The sequence below is a fragment of the Marmota marmota genome, unplaced genomic scaffold (genome assembly GCF_001458135.2).
Source record: "Marmota marmota marmota unplaced genomic scaffold, marMar, whole genome shotgun sequence".
Taxonomy (NCBI): domain Eukaryota; kingdom Metazoa; phylum Chordata; class Mammalia; order Rodentia; family Sciuridae; genus Marmota; species Marmota marmota.
Window position 1 is genome coordinate 6,885,125 of NW_025999982.1, and position 25,609 is coordinate 6,910,733.

At 40.0% G+C, this 25,609-nt stretch overlaps 1 protein-coding gene across 1 annotated transcript in view; it reads left to right on the forward strand.

The window, feature by feature from the left end:
• The window catches only part of Dnah8 (dynein axonemal heavy chain 8), a 280,498-nt gene that overhangs the window by 190,083 nt on the left and 64,806 nt on the right, over positions 1 to 25,609 (forward strand). Inside the window, exons 75-81 of the mRNA XM_015487349.2 lie at positions 2,155 to 2,260; positions 4,346 to 4,598; positions 4,721 to 4,911; positions 9,228 to 9,349; positions 12,433 to 12,551; positions 14,516 to 14,718; positions 25,500 to 25,573. Coding sequence (XP_015342835.2) covers positions 2,155 to 2,260; positions 4,346 to 4,598; positions 4,721 to 4,911; positions 9,228 to 9,349; positions 12,433 to 12,551; positions 14,516 to 14,718; positions 25,500 to 25,573 — 1,068 coding nt within the window. The remainder of the gene's footprint in view (positions 1 to 2,154; positions 2,261 to 4,345; positions 4,599 to 4,720; positions 4,912 to 9,227; positions 9,350 to 12,432; positions 12,552 to 14,515; positions 14,719 to 25,499; positions 25,574 to 25,609) is intronic.

Genomic DNA, 25,609 nt, shown 5'->3' on the forward strand with positions numbered 1-25,609 from the left:
CACAGTCCCAGCTGTGAGAGCTGTGTGACTTTCATTTCCAAGACACCAGGGGCTGGTGCTGTCCAAAAGGCATCTGTGTCTCCTCCATAGCCAGGCAGAGAGCCCCGACCCTCCAATTCACTGCTTGAATTGCCTCTCAGAACCGCTGTCGGAAAGGAGTCCTCCATGGTCTCACTGGGGCTGTTGAACTATTTTGAGATGATTTCACTCTAGCCCAGCTCCCCCATGAGGTTGCACTGTCTAAAGGTCCCCACTCCTTATAGGCCTTAGCTTCCTCTTCAAGAGCCATTCTAAGATGTGCACACCAACCTTGCGGAGAGCACAGCACAGTGAGGGCATCCTGAGCAGGACAGCCAACCCCCAGCAAGCCTGCTCTGATACATCAGTTGCACAGATGAACAAATGGAAGTCAGAGAGAATAAGGGACTAAGCCTATAACAGCACATACACTTTCCACCCTGCCAGGCCTCCCAGGGAAGCCTTATCGATCATGCTGTAAAACTTAGCAAGTGTCCACTATGCGGTAGCACCTGTTTTTCTATACCATACTGAAAAGGAAGCTAATGTGATTTTGTTTTGTCCACACGTTCATACACTGCCACATGGGGAGGATTGTTTGAATGAAAGTGATTCATTAGTCCCCTGCAAATGCAGCCATACTCTCATCACCCCAAGGAAAGCCACAATCCTGCTAGAATGGTGGCAGTGACCCTTGTCTTGGTTATGGAAGACAAGGGTATCAGCCCTTTCTCCTCCAGTAACTAGCCATGTGTGTGATATTGGGATGATATCATATTTCTGGGTTCTCAGCTTCCCCAGAGGTAAAATAAAGGAGTTAAACTAAATTCAGTGCCTCTCGATTTGACAAATATCTATTGGGTTGAGTCCCTTCTCTGCAAAGATTCACGATAAGTGCTGTCAAGAACACAAAAATTAATGGGAAGAGTGCGGACAGTTCCTGCCTCGTAGATGCACAGACTCTGGAGGAAAATAACCTCAAAGGCAAACTGTGCCACAGGCCATAACAGATGTACAGATCGATGCTGTGCCGTGGCCTTTGATTGACTGGTTGGTGCAGGAAGACTTTCTGAAAGTGGTAGAATTTCCAAAGCAGTTTTTCCAGAAATGTTCTTAAGTAGTTTAAAACAGTGCAGGAAAGAACAAACAAACAAAAACAAAACAAAACAAAAAAATTGCCATGAAGGATATTACTGAGATGGTTTCAATTTAGAGTCTGTATTTACTAGGAGTATGTATCAGTGTTATATTCCCTGGATTTTAATGCTGGGCTATGGTTATGTAAGAGACTGTCCTGGCTCTCAGGAGATTTGCTAAAATCTTTAGGAACAAAGAGTTATGACATGAGCAAGAAGATACAATAATAATAATAATAACAACAACAACAACAACAACAATATGATTTATAGACAGAGCGAAAAGCCAACAACATATACCCTTTACCTAGAGTCATTTTGGTGACTCTAGGTAAAGGACATATGAGAATTTGTTGTACTAGTCTTGCAAACTTCTAAAAGTTTGACATTTTTCCAAAATATAATTTCTAAGTTATATTATTTATGTAGGAAAAAGATACCTTCCAACACCGCTGTAATCCCTTTGGTAGAAGGAGATGCAAATACAATGGAAAACGGATTTGTGTCGGCAGCTGAGTGTGCGACGTCAGGTCCTGTGTGCCTGTAGTCAGATCTCAAGCTGAGAATTCATATTTGACCTCAGTAGCCCCGTGGTTTCTTGATATTAATGCCTCTTTGTTTCTACCTCTTCTTCCTGCAAATGAAATGAGCATTTCTCACAGATGCAGTGTGGGAACAGGTCCAAGAGAATGGGACATTCTGTTAATAAACCGAGCTGGCAAGGAGGCTGGGGGTAATTGGGTAAAATTGTTTTAGCCCTTATCTCCTGCATGCCAGTCTAAGGGCTGTGGAATCTGAATGCTAGTGGGCATAGTTTAAAAAAATTATCTAGAGAAACAAAATACAGACGGATTTGACTAATGATAGTAATTTCTTCTGTCCTTCAAAAGGCAGTTTGGTTAAAACATTTTAAATTAATAACAAAAAACTAATATGTTGAATTTGCCATGATCACTGGGAATTTCAGTTCTGATGATATCTTTTTGTTTTTTAATAACAGGAGCTAGAGTCTGAGAGGGTTAAACTTTTGGAGGACGTTACTTTTAATAAGCGAAAGATGAAAGAACTTGAAGATAACCTCCTCTATAAATTAAGTGCTACAAAAGGTATTGTGTTATTAAGAAGTAATCAAATAACAAACCCTAAGTGAGGATTTCTTTTATACACTTCAATGCTCTCATGATTGCACACATTAGGAAAAAGTTGAGTTACCAATACAAAAACAAGCCAGGCGGTTTCTAGCTAGATGTTAAAGAAGGACTGCAGAGAATCTGATTTTTGAATTAGCAACTAGAGACTGCGCATCTGGGAATAACACAGTTTTCTTGATGTAATTGCTCTCTCCTGAGAAAAATAAGGGCTCCCAGTGGAGCTGGGTAACTCATAATAGGCTAATTTGCTTGCCCAAAAGAAACTAATGTGCTAATCTATTTTTTTTTTCAGACTGACTCTTTCATTTGGTCTTAAAATGCAGTGCTCCAACAGGTTATGACACATGTCATTTGTGTCCAAGGAGCTTGGCTACCAAGCTTTTCAACTCACCTTGACTTTGCACTTGGAAGTCAAGGGTAGGGTCTCCTCTGGGCAGTCAGAGTCATCATACCATACCCCAATTTGAGGATGTACTCCCTGTTCAATATAGTAAAAGAAAAATTGTATCCAAATAAAGTGAAATCAACAAACATCATATAGTTCTGTGTAGGCAAATCACAACAACCTGAATTCCCCCATTTTTTAGCAGTCTGATAAAGAATCCTTCCCAATATCACTTTAATTCCTGAATTAAAATTAAAAAACAAAAAACCCCCTAACTTCCCAAACCTAACCTTTAGGATGAGCTTAGTGGAAAGTCTTTCTGTCTGCCTTCATGGCACTGCTTCTGCTGGTGAAGTCGCTGGTCTCTTGGTAAGTGTTAGCAAGGAGAGCCAAAGGTGGCTCCCTGGTCCTGCGAAGAGTGTGCCAGATCCAGATGTCTTTGCTGTGAGATTAACCAAGTGTGGATTTCCACTTGAGATGTGGCCTGTCTGCCAGAGGAACTCAGCACGTCTGCAGTGCCCGCCTGCCTCCCAGAATCCAGGACAGGCCCAAGCGCCGCCCTGTGTACCGGCCAAGAGTTGAGCACATCCAAAGAATCTTTCCATAGCTTAAAACTGAACTCATGGTCACGAGCACGTGTTATTTCTATTAAAAACAACGTTGAAGGGGAAGCTAAAAATAAAATTAGGGTTTCTCTTCCTGGCGAGACACTTCTACTGTCCCCCGGTCTCTTCTTGTAGATGTAGAGAAACCAGAGTTCTCAGTAACAATGACGGTTCTGCTCAACCGGGGGAGGTGAGAGGGTGCTGCTCACCTGTCAGCTTGCCACGAGTCTCAGTCAGCTCTTTGGCTGCTGTGACTAAAAGATCGGACCAGAACAATTTTAGGAGGAAAAGTTTATTTGGGGGCTCAAGGTTTCAGAGGTCTCAATCCACAGACAGTGGGCTCCATTCCTTGGGGCTTGAGGTGAGGCAGGACATCATGGCAGAGTGTAGTGGAGGGAAGCAGCTCACATGGTGATCATAAAGCAGAGAGAGTCTCCCCTCACTAGATATAAAATATATACCCCAAAGCCATGCCCCCCAGTAAACCACCTCCTCCAGCCACACCCCACCTGCCTCCAGTTATCACCCAGTTAATCCCATCAGGGAATTAACCCACTGATTAGGTTAAGGCTGTGACCCAGTCATGTCTTGTCCAAGCCTTCTTGCATTGTCTCACACGTGAGCTTTTGGGGGACACCTCACATCCAAACTGTAACACCAAGCTTTTGCCCAGCTCACACCCCAAGACAAGTGGGACAGACACTCTGGGGACACTTGGTGAAAAGCCACCCAGATGGAGGGAAAGCATGTCACATAGGGAATGGCTAAAATCCCTGGAGATGCCATTATTGTCTTCAGACATTTGAAAACCTATCAAATGGGTCTTTAGCCTTTTGCAGATTTGTAAGCCGGGTACAGGACAGGCCTTTGGCAGGTCTCTGGCATCAGGTGGTAATTGACATTTTGGCGTCTTAAAGATTCTACTCCCCTGGGACCCTGTGGACTTTGGAGAAATCCAGGTGGAAATGAGCAGTGGGATTTCAGAAGCGACGCCTCTTGCTTGGAAGCCGATCCAACTCATATCTACAGTTTACCTCCTTTGACTTTTAGGTTCCTTGGTAGATGATGAATCTCTCATTGGTGTCCTCCGAACCACCAAGCAGACAGCAGCTGAAGTGAGTGAAAAGCTGCACGTGGCTGCGGAAACCGAGATCAAGATCAACACGGCGCAGGAGGAGTTCCGGGCCGCGGCCACCCGAGGCAGCATCCTCTACTTCCTCATCACGGAGATGAGCATGGTCAACATCATGTACCAGACGTCGCTGGCCCAGTTCTTGAAGCTCTTTGACCAGTCCATGGCCAGGTCAGTCTTCCCCACCTTTTCCCCAGTGGCTCCAAAGCTGTAACTTCAATTTCTTTGTATCTGTATTTCTTTGCTTTCAGCAATTGATTTTTGCCTCTTTGATTTTTTGAAATGGACTGCAGGTCTGAGAAGTCGCCACTCCCTCAAAAGAGGATCACCAACATTATCGAGTACCTGACATACGAAGTTTTTACATACTCCGTCAGAGGCCTGTACGAAAACCACAAATTCCTCTTTGTACTCCTCATGACCTTAAAAATTGATCTTCAGAGAGGGACAGTTAAGCACAGAGAGTTTCAGGCTCTCATTAAAGGTAAAGTGTTTGTAATGCGGATGGGTAAAAAGTATTGCTTTTGATGTGTTCTTTGATATTCCCTAAACCCATTTCTGTGATATGGAAGGGAAATTGGGTCCTAATGGAAGTGATGTTCTTTTTTTTAATATCTTTTTTAATCTGATTTCCATTAATTTTTCTCTGGTTACTTTGAGATTCAGGTCTGTGCTAACCCTGTGGATTTTAGATATATAATCATGTCCAGTCTGTTCATTGTTGTCCAAGCTTAGGAGAATAGATTGAAAGACATGCTGGTGGTGAGTTTTCTAGAGCAAGAGAGCAATTCCCTCAGCCAAAGAGTGTCATTATTTTTCAGGCCATAAAAAGGCATATTTGTATTCCATTTTTGACATTCATCTTGTTCATTGCTTATCTCTATATTAAAAGGTATAATTAAGAAGACAAAGGAATGTTATTTTCAGCTGGATGCAGGGGTACACATCTGTAATCTCAGCTGCTTGGGAGGCTGAGACAGGAGGATTGCAAGTTCAAAGCCAGCCTCAGCAAAGCGAGGTGCTTAGCAACTCAGTGGGACCCTGTCTCTAAATAAAATACAAAATAGGGCTGGGGATATGCCTCAGTGGTTGAGTGCCCCTGAGTTCAACCCCTGGTACCAAAAAGAAAAATGATATTTTCAGTTGAATTCAGTTGAACAAGTATTTACTGAGCACTTCCTATATAAACCTGTCATGCTGCTATTGGAGACACAAGCATAAGCCAGACCTTGTTTTAAAATAAATCATAGACTCATAATGGGGATAAAGTTAGTTTTAGAAAATAACTCTAATGGCCAGGCACAGTGGTGCACACCTATAATCCCAGTGGCTGGGGGCTGAGACAGGATGAACACAAGTTCAAAGCCAGCCTCAAGGGCTGGGGATGTGGCTCAAGTGGTAGCGCACTCGCCTGGCATGCGTGCGGCCCGGGTTCGATCCTCAGCACCACATACAAACAAAGCCAGCCTCAGCAACTTATTGAGACCCTAGGTAACTTAGTCTCAAAATAAAAAATAAAAGGGTTGGGGATGTGGCTCAGTGGTTAAGCACTCCTGGGTTCAATTCCCAGTACCAAAAATAAAAAAACAAAAAAACCTCTAAAATAAAGCAGAACAACTTAAGTAATAGAGCTAAGAAACAAAAACAAGGTGTTCAATCAAAAAGGAGGAAAAGATTGCATGTGGTTTGTGTTATTAAAAAAAAAAAAAAAAGGCTTTGTGAACAAAAAGTCTACCTCTACAATGATCTGGGGATTATTTGATTGATGATAAACATGTTCCAATCTTTTTCTTGTGTTTTTGGCTCTTTAAATATAATTTGGCATATCATTTTCTGGCTACCCTTACCCTCAAAAAACAAAGTGGTATTTGAGAGGGATCCTGAATTCAGGAGAGGCAGAAATGAGGACAACCCCCCATACTGAGACAGAGCAACGCTGTTGAAACAGCCTGGTTTTGTTGAAATGCCCTGTGGATGGCAGGAAATAGGACTCGACAGGTACATTGGTGGCTTACTGCCCAGGAGAAAGGCCATGAGAATATAAAGGAAGGAATGCGTATGAGAGATCATGGAGGTGAAATGGAAAGTGGCTGTGTCTGAGAGCTGGGAGAGAGAGGTCAAGGGTGCTGCAGGGCAAGGGAATGTCTAACTGGAGACAGGTCGAGGCTGGGGCTTGGCAGACAGGATTAGTTGCAATCAGAGGATCTTGTACAGGAACCCAGACTGTGACCCAGACACATGGAGATGAGGGGGCAACATGCAGATCTGAGGTATCCCCCAAACCAAGATGAGGTCCCACCCCGCCACCCCTCCCCCACCAAGCAAACCCAGCTAGATCAGAGCTATTACCCAGAAAGATCTGGGCTCTTTGAAAGAGGGTGGGAAATCAGAAGATTGAGAAACAGGGCAACACAGGAGGGTCAGAGTTCCTCAGGAGGATTAGATTTGCTACAGAAAAATAAAGAAGACTGCACACCTACATTGGGGTTGGAGCATATTTATGACTTCATTTCATAAAAACTGGAGTGTCAGAACTGGATTGTACAGGGCCAGAAGAGCCTGTAAGAGGAATTTGGATTTCATTTAGTTGGCAATAGGGAGCCATCGATTGTTTTATGAGCAGGAATGTAGCCTGAACAGAGCAGTGCTTTAGGAAGATTAATTTGAAATTGTATGATAGGTTGATTGACAGAAGTACAATCATCTCAGCTGTAAAAAGAGTGTGTTGTTTCATAGACAAAACGAGTTTATTGTAGTTTTAGTTTTGAACTGGCTTACATTTTGATTGAATTGTTTCTTAAAAGATGATATGGTTCAGTTTCTAAAAAAATTTAAAAATATGGCCCTTAGATCATAGACTTATTTTTTTTTTAAAAATGTTATGAACACAATACTTAAGGGGGAAAACAGTTGTTTATCTTGGCAGCAACATTTGATTTCCCAAGAGTGACCGTCCTTAGGTATCCATTACTTCCTGTTTTCTCCAATATTTGTAAGGTGCCTTTGACTTTCTTTTGCAACTGAGAATATCAGAGCTTTGAAAAATGAAATGGCTTCCAGAGGCAATCCTGCATTACAGAGCAACTGATATATCCGTTTTCCAGGAGTGCTTATTTTAGAAAGATACTGTCTCTCTTTTGTCATAGACTATTAATAAAAAGACCTTGGGGAGCTGCGGGGAGCTGCTTTTGCCTTCCAGGTGGGATTGGACCTGGACTTCCCAAAGAGGGGGGCAGAGAATATGAATTAATGTCAAAACAGCCACTGAGCTGAGGTTGTTCTACATCTGCTACACACGTTATTTAATCTCACAGCAGTTCATCTGGGGGATTCTATTAGGACATCCATCTGATGAGGCAATCTAGAGAGACGGAGTCCCTTGCCCAAACGTAAGCAGCCAGTCAGTGACAGAGCTGGGATATCTGGGAGAGCAGGGTGGGCTGTCATCATTCTGGGTTGGTTCAGATACATGATATGTTTAAAAATGCCCGGCAGTTTAGTTGGCTTCTTCTGATGTCCCTAAAGTGCGTAGTCACATGAAAGTATTTCTTCGGAAACCACTGAGAAGAAAGAGGTGTGTGTCTCTGAGCTAGAGACTTGGGAACTGTGAAGACTGCAGGGGGCGCTCTCTGAGGGTTGCTTCTCCCATCAGTGACTCTCACACTGGAACAGAACTTGGTCTTTCCCCTCTGCAGGGGGGTGGAACAGTGAGAAGAAGGGTCACCTCCTGTTCTAAAGGTGTTGTGGCCCTCAGAGCCGCTGATCCCCAAGACCTCTGTGGTAGAGCAAAGGGGTCTACAGTTCATATATCTTCTCAGGAAGATGCTAAACAAAAAGAGCAAAGATCAGTAGTCCCCCCACCACCTTTTGGCCCAGGGGTTGATATGTGAAGTGGAAGGATTTGCTGGGATTTTAAGGAGGACCACTGGATTTAAAATTCCAGAAACACTGTTGTGCGTTCATCTGAATTAACTTAGCATTGGAGCTAGAGTTATGATGTGATATTACTAGAGACATTTAATAGGGACTTTTAAAATTATAATCATGTATCTGGTTGGAAAATGACTACCTTAGGTATGGACATTTGACTTGTGATTTGCTTCAAAATATAATCTGATGCCATAACCCAGATCCTCCGCTAGCCTCCAAACTCCATGACAACAGGGACCTTGTCTGGTTTTGTCCACCGTGTCCTCGGTGCCTGGGTCATGCAGATGCACGGGTGGGAGGGCTTAATAAATATTTGTTGAATAAGTGATTTGAACACCACTTACCCCCTAAAACAATCCCAAGATGTATGAGGTTCTCTTTTCCCCCCCTCCCTCCATGTTTCCCTCTTTCTCTTCCTCTTTATCCAACTGTTTAATCATCTGTTTAACTCGGTAAGAAATAGTGTTGAATATTGATATTCTGGAGGAGTGATGATTGACTAAGAAATGATCTGTAAAAATCACACATGAAAAGATCCACCAATTCATCAATATAGAAATTTGGTTGTAAAAAAGAAAAAGTGGACAAAGAGGAAAATACCCGTGACCACCTGAGAAAAATTCTTTGCAGGGAAAAATGACAAAGTGTTGCTGTCATATTTTATAAGATACTATAAATCAGTAAATAAAGCACTGAGACTTCAGGGAAATGTACCCAAAAAAGATAACCACATTTTCCATAATATGATTATTTGCCAATTTTCCCATATTTTATGTAATATGGTTATCTCGCTTTTATTATTTGGAAAATAAATGTCTAAAAATGAAGTACGAGCTCACCTGATTCATGCTGTCTGACGTTTCCCCCCAGGGGGTGCAGCTCTGGACCTGAAAGCCTGCCCCCCAAAACCATTTCGCTGGATCCTGGACATGACGTGGCTAAATCTCGTAGAGCTGAGTAAACTTCCGCAATTTGCAGAAATTATGAACCAGGTAACAAGGGGCTGGTGAAAAGTACAGGTTTGTAAATCCAAATGCATACAGGCCATCTTAACTGAGTCCTCCTGATGACAGTTCCTTCACCTGCAGGAGTCAAACAACAGTGTGGGCTTGAGGTGCTGTGACTGGGAGGGGGCAGTTTGGACAGATGGACCTCAGAGTGGCCTTTTTACGGGTGCAGGGAACCATCTTTCTTCCTGTGCGGTGGGCATGTGTTGTGTTTTCTCTCTCTCTCTCTCTCTCTCTCTCTCTCTCTCTCTCTCTCTCTCTCTCTCTCTTTCTTTCTTTCTTATTTTTTGGTACCAGAGATTGAACTCAGAGGTACTTAACCAGTGAACCACATCCACAGCTCTTTTTTGAATTTTATTTAGAGACAGGGTCTCACTGAGTTGCTTAGGGCCTCACTCAGTTTCTGAGGCTGGCTTTGAACTTGTGATCCTCCTTGTCTCAGCCTCCCAAGCCACTGGGATTACAAGCAGTAACATGGGTTGTTTTTATGTGTCTGCTTTAGTTGCTATTATAAGCAGATCAGTGAGTAGACCCTGTCATTGTAGAATTGATATTTTTTTGCATTTTTTACTTCTGCCTATGATTGAATAATTGGTGTAGGTTTGAGTTTGAGGTAAATTAAGAGGTGGGCTCCTTTTTAATCATTTTAATGATGAAAATGTGAATCTGGTACCAATTTACCAGTTTTTCATATTTGAAGATATCTATTTATTGGTTATTGTGGATTTGTTGTTGATTTGACTATCACTGGAAAGCAATCGTGCAACTTAGAATAAAGATTGTTGTTTATTTTGGGGGTCATTGGTTGTAACTGCCAGTCACTGATGGTACCTGCAGTTTCCCAGTGTCCAGCTGGTAGTTAGTTGTCTCTTTTCTGTGATTGCACCTGACTGACAAAGGATCCTTACTGGATCGCAGACTGGCAGAAACTCCTTCTGCGATCACTGATCCCTGTGCACTGTGCTACCCTAGCCACAACTGTCAGCGGTGGACAGATTCTTGGAGTGGGGTTGGGGAAAGGTTGGATCTACTCAGAGACTGAATAAACAAGATCTTCAAGCATCCCTAGCAAATTCACTCAATATCAGTGCCCTCGGCCAACAGATTATATGGCTGGAAGGATACTACTGCCTGCCTCTCCCAGTTACATGTAAAGTACCCCCATGGTGTAGATTCTGGTAGCCATTACTGCTCACTATGGATTGGGTACTTTGCAACAACCCTATAAGGAGGTGTTATTGGCCCTGCTTTCTAGATGAAAAGACTGAACTTAGAGAGGTTAAGCTCTCACCAAGGTCACATAGCCAGCAGAGCTACCCCTTGACCTCATGCTCTTCCCAGGCCCTCATGAGTTATTTCTCTCCCACTCCTGTCATGCCGTCAATGGTCAGAAGTGAGGAAGTGGCCATTCCTAGGAAGGTCACGGGAATTCTATGGGAGCTGCCGCCAGGCGTCTATCAGTCGTCTGGCCTCTCTGTGCGAGGGAATGGAAGGATTAGAAGTTCCTTACTGAGTAGATGTAGGTGTCAGGAACTGAAGCAAAAATAACCTCAAACAGCAGCTGCCCTGGCTTTGCCATGCCAGGCCAAGCTGCTTAACACCTGGAGGGACAGGAAGTTGTCCAGAGCAGGACATCATCCCATTGCCCATCCCTGCTGCAGCCCCCTGCAGGTGGAAGGCCAGTAAGCTGAGAGCAGCCATCTGCTCTCTTGTGTGCCTGCTTCTCCTGGGCCTCTGTGAGCTGCGGAGGTGCCGTGGATGTCTGTGCATGGGGCCTGGCGAGCAGCACTCAGGCCCTCCAAGCAGCATGTGGACAAATGCTTTGAGGGCAGTCAACCTGGGAGAGCCGCTGCAGTCTTCAGGAGAAAGACAGAGGCTGCGAAACATTTCAGAGGTCCCCCTCCATCTCGTAGTGCCCTAGGGACAAAGTCAAGGCAACCAAACTTCAGAGCAAACTGTTTTGTTAATGATTTACACCTTGTCTGTATCCTAAAGGATGCATTGTTCACACAACCCGTGACCTTGGGCAGTTTTTAACCTCTGTTATGCCTCAATAAAAAGTGGAGGTAACAGAAGTGGAAGTCCAACCGCAGTAGTATCTGTGACATGAGGGTTTGCAGTTTGCTGCTATTGCTTACCATGGAGTTTTTAAAAGTGCTTACCAACACCGTCTGAAGAATTCACCCTATTGTGACTGAGGAGTAATGGCAGACTCACCAATCGAGTTTTTGCAATTAGTTCTGGCAGCAGTTGGGCTGCAGGAAGCACCTTTTAATGCCTCTGAAAACCTGAGGTCCTCTCTAGGCTTCCAGAAGAATGCTTGCTTGAGACCAGTTCCTGGAGAGACTTCTGCCATTTCTAGGTGTAAGGCCTCACAGTGCGGGATCACCTGAGAATCACAGAAGTTTTGATTTTTGACACTCACTGACATTTTTTTAGTTGTCAATGGACCTTTATTTTATTTATATGTGGTGCTGAGAATGGAACCCAGTGCCTCACACATGCTAGGCAAGTGCTCTGCCACTGAACTGCAACCCCAGCCCCACCTACTGCTATTTTTAATCAGAAGTCAACATTCAGAGGTTTAGTTCTCAGAATGGTCTGTATCAGTAGTTTTCAACTGAAGGCAACTTTGTGCCACCCCCCAGGGGCATTTGGCAATGTCTGGAAGGATGCTACTGGTGCCATGTGGGTGGAGACCAGGGATGCCGCTGACCATTTTACGATGGCCAGGATAGCCCCACAGTGAAGAATCACCCCCTCCAAAATAGCAATAATAGCAAAATTGAGGAACCTTGATCTCTATTTCTTCTTGTCCAACCATTTTGTATAATTGGTACATGATCCTAATTCTAGTGAATCGTGTAGAAAAATAATGGGGGAAACTGAAAGAGGGTTAGACCACATTGACATTATTCAGGTCATTGATTCTGATGAAAAATATGAAATGTGTTGTTTTGCCTGAAAAGCTAGGTTCCTGTAAAGAATGCCCCCGGAGGTGGGTCAGAGCCTCCGGCACAGTCCTGCCACTGGACTTCCTGTCTAACTTCTTGGCTTGTTTCTTTTAGATAGCTCGCAATGAGAAGGGGTGGAAAAGCTGGTTTGATAAAGATTCCCCAGAGGAGGAAATTATCCCTGATGGATATAATGATTCCCTAGATACCTGCCACAAGCTGTTACTTATCAGGTAAGAAGAGGTATTCTTAGACCCAGAAGCATCACTGTCATGTCCTTAAATTACAGATTGTACTTCAGCGAGCTGACTTCACGTTGTCACCCATGGCTTTTGTAAGAAATGCACATGTCTCCAAACTGTGATTTTGGAAGGCAATTCTCCAAATTCCTTCACCAGCAGAACATATTGGTGATGGTGGCAGGGGGGATGACATGCACAGTTTGACAATGTATTAATGATAGGAAAAAAGAAAATAATGATTTTATTATTCACTTTGTTCAATTACTGACAAGTGAATCATTCAGTGTTGAGATGACTTCTTTATAAAAATAGAACTTACAATGTTATAAGGCAATTAGTTTATACACTGAAATTGAATTCACTTGAGGGAAGAATCCAAGACTATTATACTATTTTGGCTACTAAAATGGAAGCAAAAGTTTGAAATGGAGGTTAAGGAGAGTGTTCCCCTCCCTGCTTACTTTTCACATTTCCTCAACATCTCGTAGCTCCAGGAGACTTTGCAAATTTGAAAAATCAGTGTGTGTGTGTGTGTGTGTGTGCGTGACTAGTGAATGAGGTAAAATGGTGGGGTTGTATGCCTGAGCTTGCCCTTGGAAAAAGTTGTTTCCCAGGTTTTGTTGTGCTAGTAACAGTGATGAGAACGGCAACAAGGATCACCTCCGAGTCTACAGAGTATGAAAGTGCTACTTATTTTTGTTGGAACAAATGTGTCTTTTACCTATTGTAAAATTAGGTTTATATTTTTTCTTTTTTATTCTTTTTAGATGTACATGAGAGTAGAATGTATATGATACATTATACATATACATTATACATACATAGAATATAACTTATTCTAATTAGGATCACATTCTTCTGCATGTACACAATGGTGAGATTCGCTGTGGTGTATTCATATATGAACATAGGAAAGTTGTGTCTGATTCATTCCACTGTCCTTCCTATTCCCATCCCCTCTCCCTACCCTTCATTCCCCTTTGTCTAATCCAGTGAACTTCTATGCTTCCCTCCCCCATCTTATTGTGTGTCAGCATCCACATATCAAAGAGAACATTCGGCCTTTGTTTTGGTGGGGGATTGGCTTATAACTTAGCATGAGTCTCCAAATCCATCCATTTACCAGCAAAAGTCGTAAACTTACTCTTTTTTATGGCTGAATAATATTCAATTGTATATATATATATATATATATATATATATATATATATATATATATATCACATTTTCTTTATCCACTTATCTGTTGAAGGGCATCTAGGTTGATTCCATAGCTTAGCTATTGTGAATTGAGCTGCTATAAACATCAATGTGGCTGTGTTACTGTAATATGCTGATTTTAAATCTTTTGGGTATATACTGAGGAGTGGGATAACTGGGTCAAATGGTGGTTCCATTCCAAGTTTTCTGAGGAATCTCCATACTGCTTTCTAAAGTGATTGTGGCAAAAATTAGATCTATCTTAAATGAATAGTATAATCTACTATCAAATAAGAATTTTTAGAGCTGGTCTGTGATCTAAAATATCAAATGTCACATGATATTTGTTTGATGTGTCTCTGTGTATAACCTACAATGGTACACAAATGGTATAACATAAATGCTTGCTCATCCACTAACTTTTGACACCTTTGTCCCAAGGATTCTCCCTCTGAGGACCAGGGGCGTCAGAGTGTGTGGCAGGTCGTCCCCCATCACAGGTATATTGGCAGAGGACACTGGTTTTATCATTGCTGCCCAATCCTTGCCAATGCCTGGCACCAAGCCACGTGATTAAATTTGTGTTCATCCAGGGATAGGGAACATTGCCATCCCTTTTACACAGACCTGCAGAAGGGAGAATGAGCTTGTTGTCCTGTGGCTAATTAAATATGTGTTCTTTATGTGCCCAGAATTAAATAGGATAAAAAATGAATACGCTGAATTTATTACGTCTGACTTGTATTCATTTCTAGGTCCTGGTGCCCAGACCGTACTGTTTTTCAAGCCAGAAAGTATATTGCAGATTCCTTGGAGGAGAAGTACACAGAACCAGTTATCTTGAATCTGGAGAAAACTTGGGAAGAAAGCGACACACGGACACCTCTGATCTGTTTCCTGTCCATGGGCTCTGACCCTACCATTCAAATTGATGCCTTGGCCAAGAAGCTGAAGCTGGGTATGATTAGAGATCTATGAAATTTGGCAAAACTTCCGTATTTTTGCTCTGAATTTTGCCTACCGTAATTTCATAATTGATTCTTAGAAATGTACCTGTAAAATTGATTTGGAGAAAAATATTAAGCTGCTGCTTCTTTCACTTCTTCATAATTTCCAGAGTAAGGATAAGATACAGGTGTCTCTGGGTAGGTAAGAAAACACCTGTACACCAAATGCTGGTTTTTTTGATGTTTTTTTGTTTTGCGTTTACAATGTAAGCAGATGGCTGTACTGCATGGATAGAAGATTAGCAAGAATCAACACGAGGAGCCGAAGTCTGTGTGATTGCCATGTCTGTATGAAATTACACTCATGGGGATTTTGTCACAAACTGAAAAACTATAACGATCATTGTGATGTATAGTAATTAGGGATTCATTCATTCACACTTCAGTAATGGTTAGGACAGGCCCTGTGCTAGATTTCAGGAGAGGAGACAGGGGCCTGAGGCAGCTGGGACAGGCAGACATGTAAACACGATCGTAGATGATGTGACATCTGCTGAAACTAGAGTTTCCTGGAGATGGCTGATTGCAGGATGCACATCTCCTTGGATCATCTGGGAAAGCATCACATTGTTGATATTTTGAAAAAAAAAATTTTTTTTAAGTTTAAGAAACTTGCCAGTGAAACAGTGGGAGACAGGAGGAAAATCTCTCCAGGGAGAGGAGGCAGAGCAAGCAGTGATAATTGTCTGAGTTGTGGTGGAATCAGCAGGACTAAACACAGGGACACACAAGAACATCTTGATAGGCCTGAGCCATCCTATAAGAGGGACTTCTGACTCCTTTTCTTCAGACTCTGAAAATCTGATGGTTGTTGGCATCGCCATTCAGGACCTTTCAGATTTCCATCTCAGTAACTACGCTTGTAGAATTCATTTATTCTAGTCTTTATCAAGATTGTAAAAGTGATTGATTATGAGCCACCAAAACCTACCCTTTGGAATAGAACTTATGTTGAATTTGTTATTTAGTCAATGAGCACATAATAGGAAATTGATTCAGTCATGTCCAGGTACTGGCCACATGTCCCTCTGCACTAGAGCATTAGTTTATGGCAGCATGGTCAGCATTCACTTCCCCTTACTCATATTGACTCTTCTCTGTTCATTGTTGGTGCGCTGTTCTGTGTTCTATGTGGAACTGTTCAGATGGGTCCTTTCTTCTGTTGGAACACTGGTGCTCAATGCAAAGTGCTTCCAAGTTCTACTGGCAATTGTTCATTAGGCATCTTTAATGTAGGTTCTTTTGCTCTGGATTTACTATAGCACACCAGCTGTCTGAATTGGGCTGTGCGATGCCTCTTGTAGCCCTCTAGTTTGCAGCTCTGTTGGATCTAACTCTCTGTGGATCTTTACCCAGCTGCTTCTATGCCCAACTTCTCTCAGCAAATATGTGCCCTTTTTTTTTTTTCTCTGTTGCTGCAAACTGTTCTCTTCTGTGTAGCAGAACCCATGGCCTCTGGTGTCTTGTAGGCTTCACTGCTTATATGCTCATAATATTTAATATTATCAGGGAAACTTCCCTTACTCTCTTGGTCCCAAGTCTCAATATCCAGGGAAGGAACTCATTGGCTTAGCTTTGGTCTTGTTCTTCTTTCTGGGCCAATCAGTGAACTGTTGCTGTAGAGACAGGTTCATAGCAGAAACTATATGGAGCTGGGGTGGTGGACACTTCTTGGGGAGGAACTCAGTGGCTGCAAGAAGCAAGTGTTCCGCTAGAGTTGCTATTTCAGATATTACCTTGAAATAATGCTGTTGTCTAATTTTAAGAATGGAATCAAGAAATTCAAGGTCTCCTTTGGAAGATCTTCCAACTAGGACATTAAACAAATATAGCAAATCAGACTTGTGCTGTCATCTTTTGTTCACGATGCTGCTTTGCTTGGCAATTTGGTGATTTCCATTGCTTGGTACTACATTGATATTTACAGAAAAAGTTCAGGCTTCTCTTGGCTACTTTGTAGGATACTGAAACAAAGCAGATTTAATTTTAATACTCGGGACGCAATGAATTTTATAAAGAACTCTATTGTCAAATCATTTTCAGCAATGTTAGGGGGTCTCATGCTGTTTGCTGCTTTGGGTTAAAAGTTCCAAAGATAATATATTAACCTAGTCTCAACTGTTAACATTTTAGTAGGTAAGCATAGAACACTCGAGGTGAGTAAGACTGTAGGATCTGGAAACCCAACTCCCCTGTTTTGCAGCTGGGGAAACCAAGGTCTTGAGGAAAGGGCCAGAGCTAGCTGGTGACAGATCTGATGCAGGACTTGCCTTGGGACATCAGAGTCCTACTTTGGTGGTCTCAGTGGCCTTTCTCTTTCATTCCCTCTCACTTATTTTGCTGGGTGAATTAACCAGTTATCTGACAGACTTGAGGATAGGACAGAAACAAGTAAGTTTTTCTAGGAAAAGAGGAGGAGGAAAACTTCTGATTATGACTCTCAGCTGCTTGTCAGACTTTGCAGCGAGGGAGTCAGAGTAGATAATTCCACACAAAGCTGGTGCATTTGGCTTGAGAGCCCTACTGGGAGCCCAGGTGAGGGAGAAAGGGCCTCCCAGAGGGAAGATGCATTTGAATTTGGTTTGAAAACCAAACTCACAAGTATACAAATTAGGAATTGGAAATATGTATAACAACATGTGCAGATTCTACATGTTTAATTTTTTAATGTTTACAATGTTCAAACATGAACATTTTGAATAATAAGAGAATGGTATGATTATCATAAGTTAGAAAATCTCAAAATAATAAGTTTGTAGAAAGATAAAAATTTACAAAATTTTCTCTGAGAAGGTAGAAAACCCTGAGTAGACTAATAATCAAGGCTAGAAAAATTAGAAGTTTTAAAAGTATGACCACAGCTTGGGGGTTGGGGTTGTGGCTCAGTGGTAGAGTGCTTGCCTAGCATAGGTAAGGCACTGGGTTTGATCCTCAACACTGTATATAAATAAATTAAATAAAGGCCTGCTAACAATTAAAAAAAAAGTATGACCGTAGCAAATTCTCTCTTGGCTTGAATAATTTTTTAATAAGACCTAAAACTTTTAAGGACTTTCACATACTATATTTTCTTCTGGAAAATACAAAAAAAAAGATATGTTTTCCCCTTTATTAGTATTAATTATCTTGACATCACAACATCAAGCAAGATAGTAATTGCATAGAGGAAAGAAAACCACAGATTGATTCCATTTATCAAAATATAAATGTTAGGGCTGAGGTTGTGGCTCAGTGGTATAGAGCTTGCCTAGCATGTGTGAGGCACTGGGTTCAATTCTCAGCATCACATATAAATAAATGGATAAAATAAACATCCATCAACAACTTAAAAATATATATATTCACATATATACATACATATATATATAGATATATATGTAAAAATCTTAACTACAAGCAAGAATAATTCAGTGGGACATTAAAAATAACACGCAGATTACATATAGCGGGGAACCAATTAGGATCTCTGCAGATTTCTCAACCCAGACCCTCAAAGCCAGAAGATGCTGGAATAATATATATACCAAGCTATGAAAGAAAATGAATGCCAACCAAGAACCTTACAGCAAAATTAAGCTTTAGATTTGATGAGGAAATAAAAACCTTTCATGATGAACAAAAAGAAGCTACTCCAAAACCTGGAGACTATATAATATGCTATTGAATGAACAATGGATGGCAGAAGACATCAGAGAGGAGATTAAAAGGTTCTTAGAGGTGAATGAGAACACTGATACAACACATCAAAATTTCTGGGACACTATGAAGGCAGTACTAAGAAGAAAGTTCATTCCTTAAAGGAAGAAAAAGTCAATAAATAAATGACCTAATAGTACATCTCAAAGCCCTAGAAAAAGAAGAACAAATCAACACCAAAAGCAGCAGAAGACAGGAAATAATTAAAATCAGAGCTGAAATCAATGAAGTTGAAACAAAAGAAGCAATTGAAAAATTTGACAAAATGAAATCTTGTTCTTTGAAAAAAATTAAATTGATAAACCCTTAGCCATGCTAACAAAGAGGAGGGAGAAAACTCAAATTACTAAGGGCCATGATAAAAAAGGAAATCTCACGACAGACACTACTGAAATACAGAAGATAATTAGAAACTATTTTGAAAATTTATACTCCAATAAAATAGAAAATATTGAAGACATTGACAAATTTCTAGAGTCATATGGTTTACCCAAACTGAATCAGGATGATATACACAAGTTAAGTAGATCAATTTCAAGCAATGAAATAGAAGACTCCATCAAAAGCCTACCAACCAAGAAAAGCCCAGGACAGCTGAGTTCTACAAGACCTTAAAAGAAGAACTAATACCAATACTCCTCAAATTATTCCATGAAACAGACAAAGAGGGAACCCTTCCAAACTCATTCTATGAGGCCAGTATGACCCTGATTCCATAACCAGGCAAAGACACACCAAGGAAAGAAAACTTCAGACCAATATCTCCAATGAACATAGATGCAAAAATTCTCAATAAAATTCTGGAAAAAAAATACAAAAACATATTTAAAATATAGTGCACCACGATCAAGTGGGGTTCATCCCAGGGATGCAAGGCTGGTTCAACATACAGAAATCAATAAATGTAATACATCACATCAGTAGACTTAAAGATAAGAATTATGATCATCTCAGTAGATGCAGAAAAAGCAATCAACAAAATGCAGCACTCCTTCATGTTCAAAATACTAGAAAAACTAGGGATAAGAGGAACATATCTCAACATTGCAAAATCTATTTATGCTAAGCCCAAGGCCAACATCATTCTAAATGGAGAAAAATTATTTCCTCTAAAAACCGGAACAAAACAGGGATGCCCTCTTTCACCACTTCTATTTAACATAGTCCTTGAAACTCTAGCCAGAGCAATTAGATGAAAGAATTTAAAGAGATTTGAATAGGAAAAGAAGAACTCAAACAATCATTATTTGTTGATGACATGATTCTATACTTAGAGGATCCAAAAAATTCCACCAGAAAACTTCTAGAACTGAAAAATGAATTCAGCAAAGTAGCAGATATAAAATAAATACCCATAAGTCAAATGCATTTCTGTACATCAGTGATGAATCCTCTGAAAGAGAAATGAGGAAAACTACCCCATTTCCAGTAGCCTCAAAAAATTAAAATACTTGGAGCTGGGCTTAGTGGTGCACACCTATAATCTCAGCGATGAGGGAGGCTAAAAAGGAAGATCTCAAGTTCAAAGCCAGCCTCAGCAATGATGAGGTGCTAAGCAACTCAGTGAGACTCTGTCTCTAAATAAAATACAAAATAGGGCTGGGGATGTGGCTCAGTGGCTGAGTGCCCCTGGGTTCAATCCCTGGTGCCCCCCTCACACCTAAATAATAAATAAATAAAAATAAAATACTTGGGAATCAACCTAACAAAAGAGGTGAAAGACCGCTACAAAATGAAAACTATAAAATGCTAAAGAATAAATTAAAAGAAGACCCTAGAAGATGGAAGAATATCCCTTGTTCTTGGATATGCAGAATTAATATTGTCAAAATGACCATACTACCAAAAGCACTATACAGATTTAATGCAATTCCAATAAAAATCCCAGTAACATTCTCATAGAAATAGAAAAAGCAATGATGAAATTCATTTGGAAAAATAAGAGACCCAGAATAGCCAAAGCAAGAAGAGGGAAGCAGGTGGCATCACAATACCAGACCTTAAACTATACTACGGAGCAATAGTAACACAACAGCATGGTATTGGCACCAAAATACACATGTAGACCAATGGTACAGAATAGAGGATACAGAGACAAACCCACATAAATACAGTCATCTCATACCAGACAAAGGCACAAAAACATATATTGGAGAAAAGAAGCTTCTTCAACAAATTTCTCTAGCAATTAGAGAAATGCTGGCTAAACTGGAAATCCATTTTCATCAAAATGAAAGTAAGTCCTTATTTCTCACCATGCACAAAACTCAACTCAAAGTGGGTCAAGGACCTGAGAATTAGACCATAGACCCTGCTTCTAATAGAAGAAAAAGTAGGCTGCATCGTGTTGGATTAGGCCCCAACTTCCTTAATAAGACTCCTATAATACAAGAAATGAAAAGAATCAATAAATGGGATAGATTCAAACTGAGAAGCTTCTTCTCAGCAAAAGAAACAATCAGTGAGGTGAAGAGAGAGCCTACAGAATGGGAACAAATTTTTACCACATGCACATCAGATAGATAATATCTAGATAGATAATATCTAATATCCAGGATATATAAAGAACTCAAAAATCTTAACACCAAAAAACTCCAAATAACCCAATCAATAAAATGGGCTAAGGAACTGAATAGACACTTCTCAGAAGAAGATATACAATCGATCAACAAATATATGAAAAAAATGTTCAACATCTCTAGCAATTAGAGAAATGCAAATCAAAACTACTCTAAGATTTCATCTCACTCCAGTCAGAATGGCAGTTATCAAGAATACAAGCAGCAATAAGTGTTGGCGAGGATGTGGGGGAAAAAGCACTCATGTATTGCTGGTGGGACTGCTAATTGGTGCAACCAATCTGGAAAGCAGTATGGAGAATCCTTGGAAAACTTGGAATGGAACCACCATTTGACCCAGCTATCCCACTCCTCAGGCTATACTCAAAGGACTTAAAAATAGCATACTACAGGAACACAGCTACATCAATGTTTATAGCAGCACAATTCACAATAGCTAAATTGTAGAACCAACATAAATGCCCTTTAATAGATGAATGGATAAAGAAACTGTGGTATATATACACAATGGAATATTACTCAGCTAAAAGGGAATAAAATCATGGTATTTGCAGGTAAATGGATGGAACTGGAGAATATCATGCTAAGTGAAGAAAGCCAATCTGAAAAAACCAAAGACTGGATGTTTTCTCTGACAACTGGATGTTGATCCATAATGGGCTGTGGGAGCATGGGAGGAATAGAGGAACTCTGGATAGGGCAAAGGGGAGGAAGGGAAAGGAGGGGGTATGGGGGTAGGAAAGATGAGATGGATATCATGACCTAGGTACATATATGATGACACAAATGGTGTGATTCTATTTTGTATACAACCAGAGAAATGAAAAACTGTGCTCCATTTGTGTACTATGAATTGAAATGCATTCTGCTGTCATGTATAACTAATTAGAACAAATAAAAAGAAATAATAACATGCAATGACAATCTGTTTTGAACTAAGTGGGAATGCATTGTAAATATGAGAAAGATTCTGGAGTAAGAAATCTCATTAATGGGCTGGGATGTAACTCAGTGGTAGAGTTCTTGCCTAGCATGCACAAAGTCCTGGATCCCATCCCCAGCACTGAGAAGAAAGGAGGAGGAGGAGGAGAAGGAGGAGAGAGGAAATTTCATCACAATGAAAAATGACTTTTCCTTAAGCTATAATATTACTTGATAGATGCTTTAAATTTATTTTATAAAAGTTCCACATTTTATATGTGACTTTTGAAAAGAAGGAACACAAAAATTTTACTGATGTGATGATAAATGGGTACTGCAAGCCTACAGTGCGCTCTCCCTGTGGTGAATGACTTGAGACATAACCATGAAAGTCAGGCATAAGATGTCTATTCTTGCCAATGTTATTTAGCATCAATGTGAAAGATATAGCTAATGTATTGTAAGAATAATAAATAACAGATGTAACTACTGGGAAGGAGGAACAAAAACCATCATTATTCTCAGACAATGTAATTGTCTAACTAAGAAACACAAATGAATCAACAAAAAGACTATTAGACTTAATAGGGTAGTTCAGTAAGGTGACTTGTCACAAAATAAATACATATAAAAAATCGATGATGCTTTCTTGTAAAATAAAATGTAAAAATCCTATTAACTATAGCAATAAAAATAAAATGGAGAAATAATTTTAAAAATACCCATTTGAAGAAAACTATAAAACTTTCTTAGTGACATAAAAGTTAATTCAAATAAATGGAGGGTTCAACCACATTCCCAGAACAAAGATTCAATATTGTAAAGATGTCAATATACTGTAGATTAGTCTATAGATTGAATGCAAGTCTAATTGAAATTCAAACAGCACCTTCCCCTCTAATTGAACAGCAGGGAGATCTTTGATCACCTAAAACTATAAACACGCAAGATGAGCCAAGAAATCTTGAAAAGACAAAGAAGCCAGCATGGCCAGATTCTAAAAGGTTTATCAAATGGCAATAAGTAAGCAGTGTGTAACTGGCTCAGGGTAGATACACAAATCAGCAGAGCAAAATGAGAGCCTTCAAATTAGACTAATATGTAGGATAGTTTAGTATATTATAAGATTCACCTTTCAAGTCAGCAGAGGAAAAAGGATTAGCCAACTAGCAGCATGGACAGAGCAGGCTAATGTTAGAAAAAATAATCATTTTACATATTGAATTCCAGAGTAAATTGTAGGCTGATTAGGATATTAAGTGCTTTAAATTATGCTATAAAAGAAGAAAAAGAATATATGAATTATTTATATACTATTGACTTCTAAAATTTCCTTAATCGTAATACCAGAGTCCCAAACCAGATAAATGATGTAGATAACATGAGTGGATTAAGTTTGTAAACCTCTCTATGCCAAAAGCACCACAACACAAGCGAGAATGGGAATGTGTGGCCTAGGAATTATAGCTCCCCATGCCAGTGGGAGACACTTATTTATCCCTATCACAAGTCTTTAGAAAGTTTGCATATTTTGTGCACACTCTTCCACATGCATTAAATCCTCCTAAGAGCATGAGAGACACGCATAATGATTTATATTAAAAGATGTTTGACCTCATACCATTAATAATATTGAAAAATGTTAAATATTCTAAATATATGAAAGGAGAGCAGTTGAATGAACAAGGATGCTTCATCATGATTGGACGCTGTTCTGGTGTTAGAAACTATATTCCAATAATATTTAATGGTAATGACATATTTATAACACACTGTTAAAAGTAAGATATAAACTCTATGTAATGTATATGCAATGTGTAGACATAGATTACATATAAAATATATGTATAAGACTTTTCAAATCAATAGGTCTATAATCTCTTGTTCAAAACTCTTGGGGCCAAATGTGTTTCAGAAAGCAGAATTTCCCAGCTTTTAGAAAAGGAATATTAATATTATATATTTCAGATAAAAGCATAAATATTTAGAAAGGGAAAAGTGAAGGTGATACATAGGCTCACATCAGTTCAGGTCAGCTTTTGCCACCAAAATGATTTTGTGACAAAACTTCCAGTTTGCAGAGGTCTTTGAATTTTGAAATGAAGGGGATTGTGCATTAAAGGACTACAATGAAGAATACTGTTGATTTTTATTTCCTTCTTTATATTCTCCTGTACTTTCCAAGCCTTTCACTGTGAACATATATTACTTGCATAGAAATGAAAAGTCAAAAAAAAAGAAAAGAAAAGAAAGAGAAAATATAATCAGAGACTATGCAGCCTTCCCTGTCTGTCTTTTTTAATTAGCATAATGTTTTCAAGGCTCATCCACATTGTAGTATATGTCACGGCTCCGTTCCTTTTCATGGCTGATTAATAGGCCAATGTACGTGTGGATCACATTTTCTTTATCCATTTGTCAGTAAGTGAGCATTTGAATTATTTCCACTTTTTGGCCAGTATGAATAATGCTGCTTGAACCCTCTTGTCCAAGTTTTTGTGTGTGCAAAAATTTTCAGGTTTTGGGGGTACATCCTTTAGAGTACACTTGCTGGGTCATATGGTCACCCTATTTTTTGCTTTTTGAAATGCTGCTGGATAGTTCTTCAAAGTAGCTACATTACATACTCACTAGCAATATAGATATTATAAATTTTCCAGATCCTTACCAGCACTTGCTATTCCCTGCCCCCCTTTATTTATTTATTTATTTTTATTTATGTTGAATATCTTTTCATGTGCCGATTGGCCATTTTTGTATCTTCTTTGGAGAATTGTCTAGTCAAATCCTCAGCCCATTTTTGAATTGGGTTGTTAGACTCTTTCTGTTGAGTTTTAAGAGTCCTTTGTAGATTCTGGGTACCCTTATCAGACGTATGATTTGTAAGAATTTTCTCCCATTTCCTGGGCTGCTCTTTGATGAGGTCCACTGAGGCACAAAAATTTTGAATTTTGATCGAGTCCAGTTTGTCTATTTTCTCTTTTGATGCCTGTTTTAAGTGTTGTATTTAGAAAAACTTTTCATCCAATCCAGGGTCACAAAGACTTATTCCTGTATTTTCTTCTAAAGATTTTATAGTTTTATTAGTGTTTAAATTGGCATCTCTGATGCACTTTGCTTTAATTTTTGTGTATGTTGTGCTGTGACGGTCAAATTTCATTCTTTTGCAAGGTCATATCAGGTTTCCTAGCAACATTTGTTAAAAATACTGTCCTTTCCCATAACTGAAAGGTCTTGAGTATTTATTTCTGGACTCTCAACTCTATTTCATTACACACACACACACATGCGTGCATATAGGCACATGAACACACTTCTGCTTGCTCTCCTCACACCCACCATTTCCAGGTGGTGTCTCCAGTTCTCTGCTCTGTGCATTTCCTCTAATCAACACAACCCAAGGCCAAGCCTATTTGAATGGCAGAGCCTTTTCCTAGAAGTGATAGAGGGAGGGAGACTGTGGCCATTCAGAAATTAATTTTTCAACCCAATCCTGTATATAATTTACATTGTGTGCACCTTCCCTTATATTACAGAGTGTAGAACTATCTCAATGGGGCAAGGACAAGAAATACATGCTCGGAAGCTTGTCCAGATGTCAATGCAGCAGGTATGTAACAGGGACTACTATTGCAGCCTCTTTGCT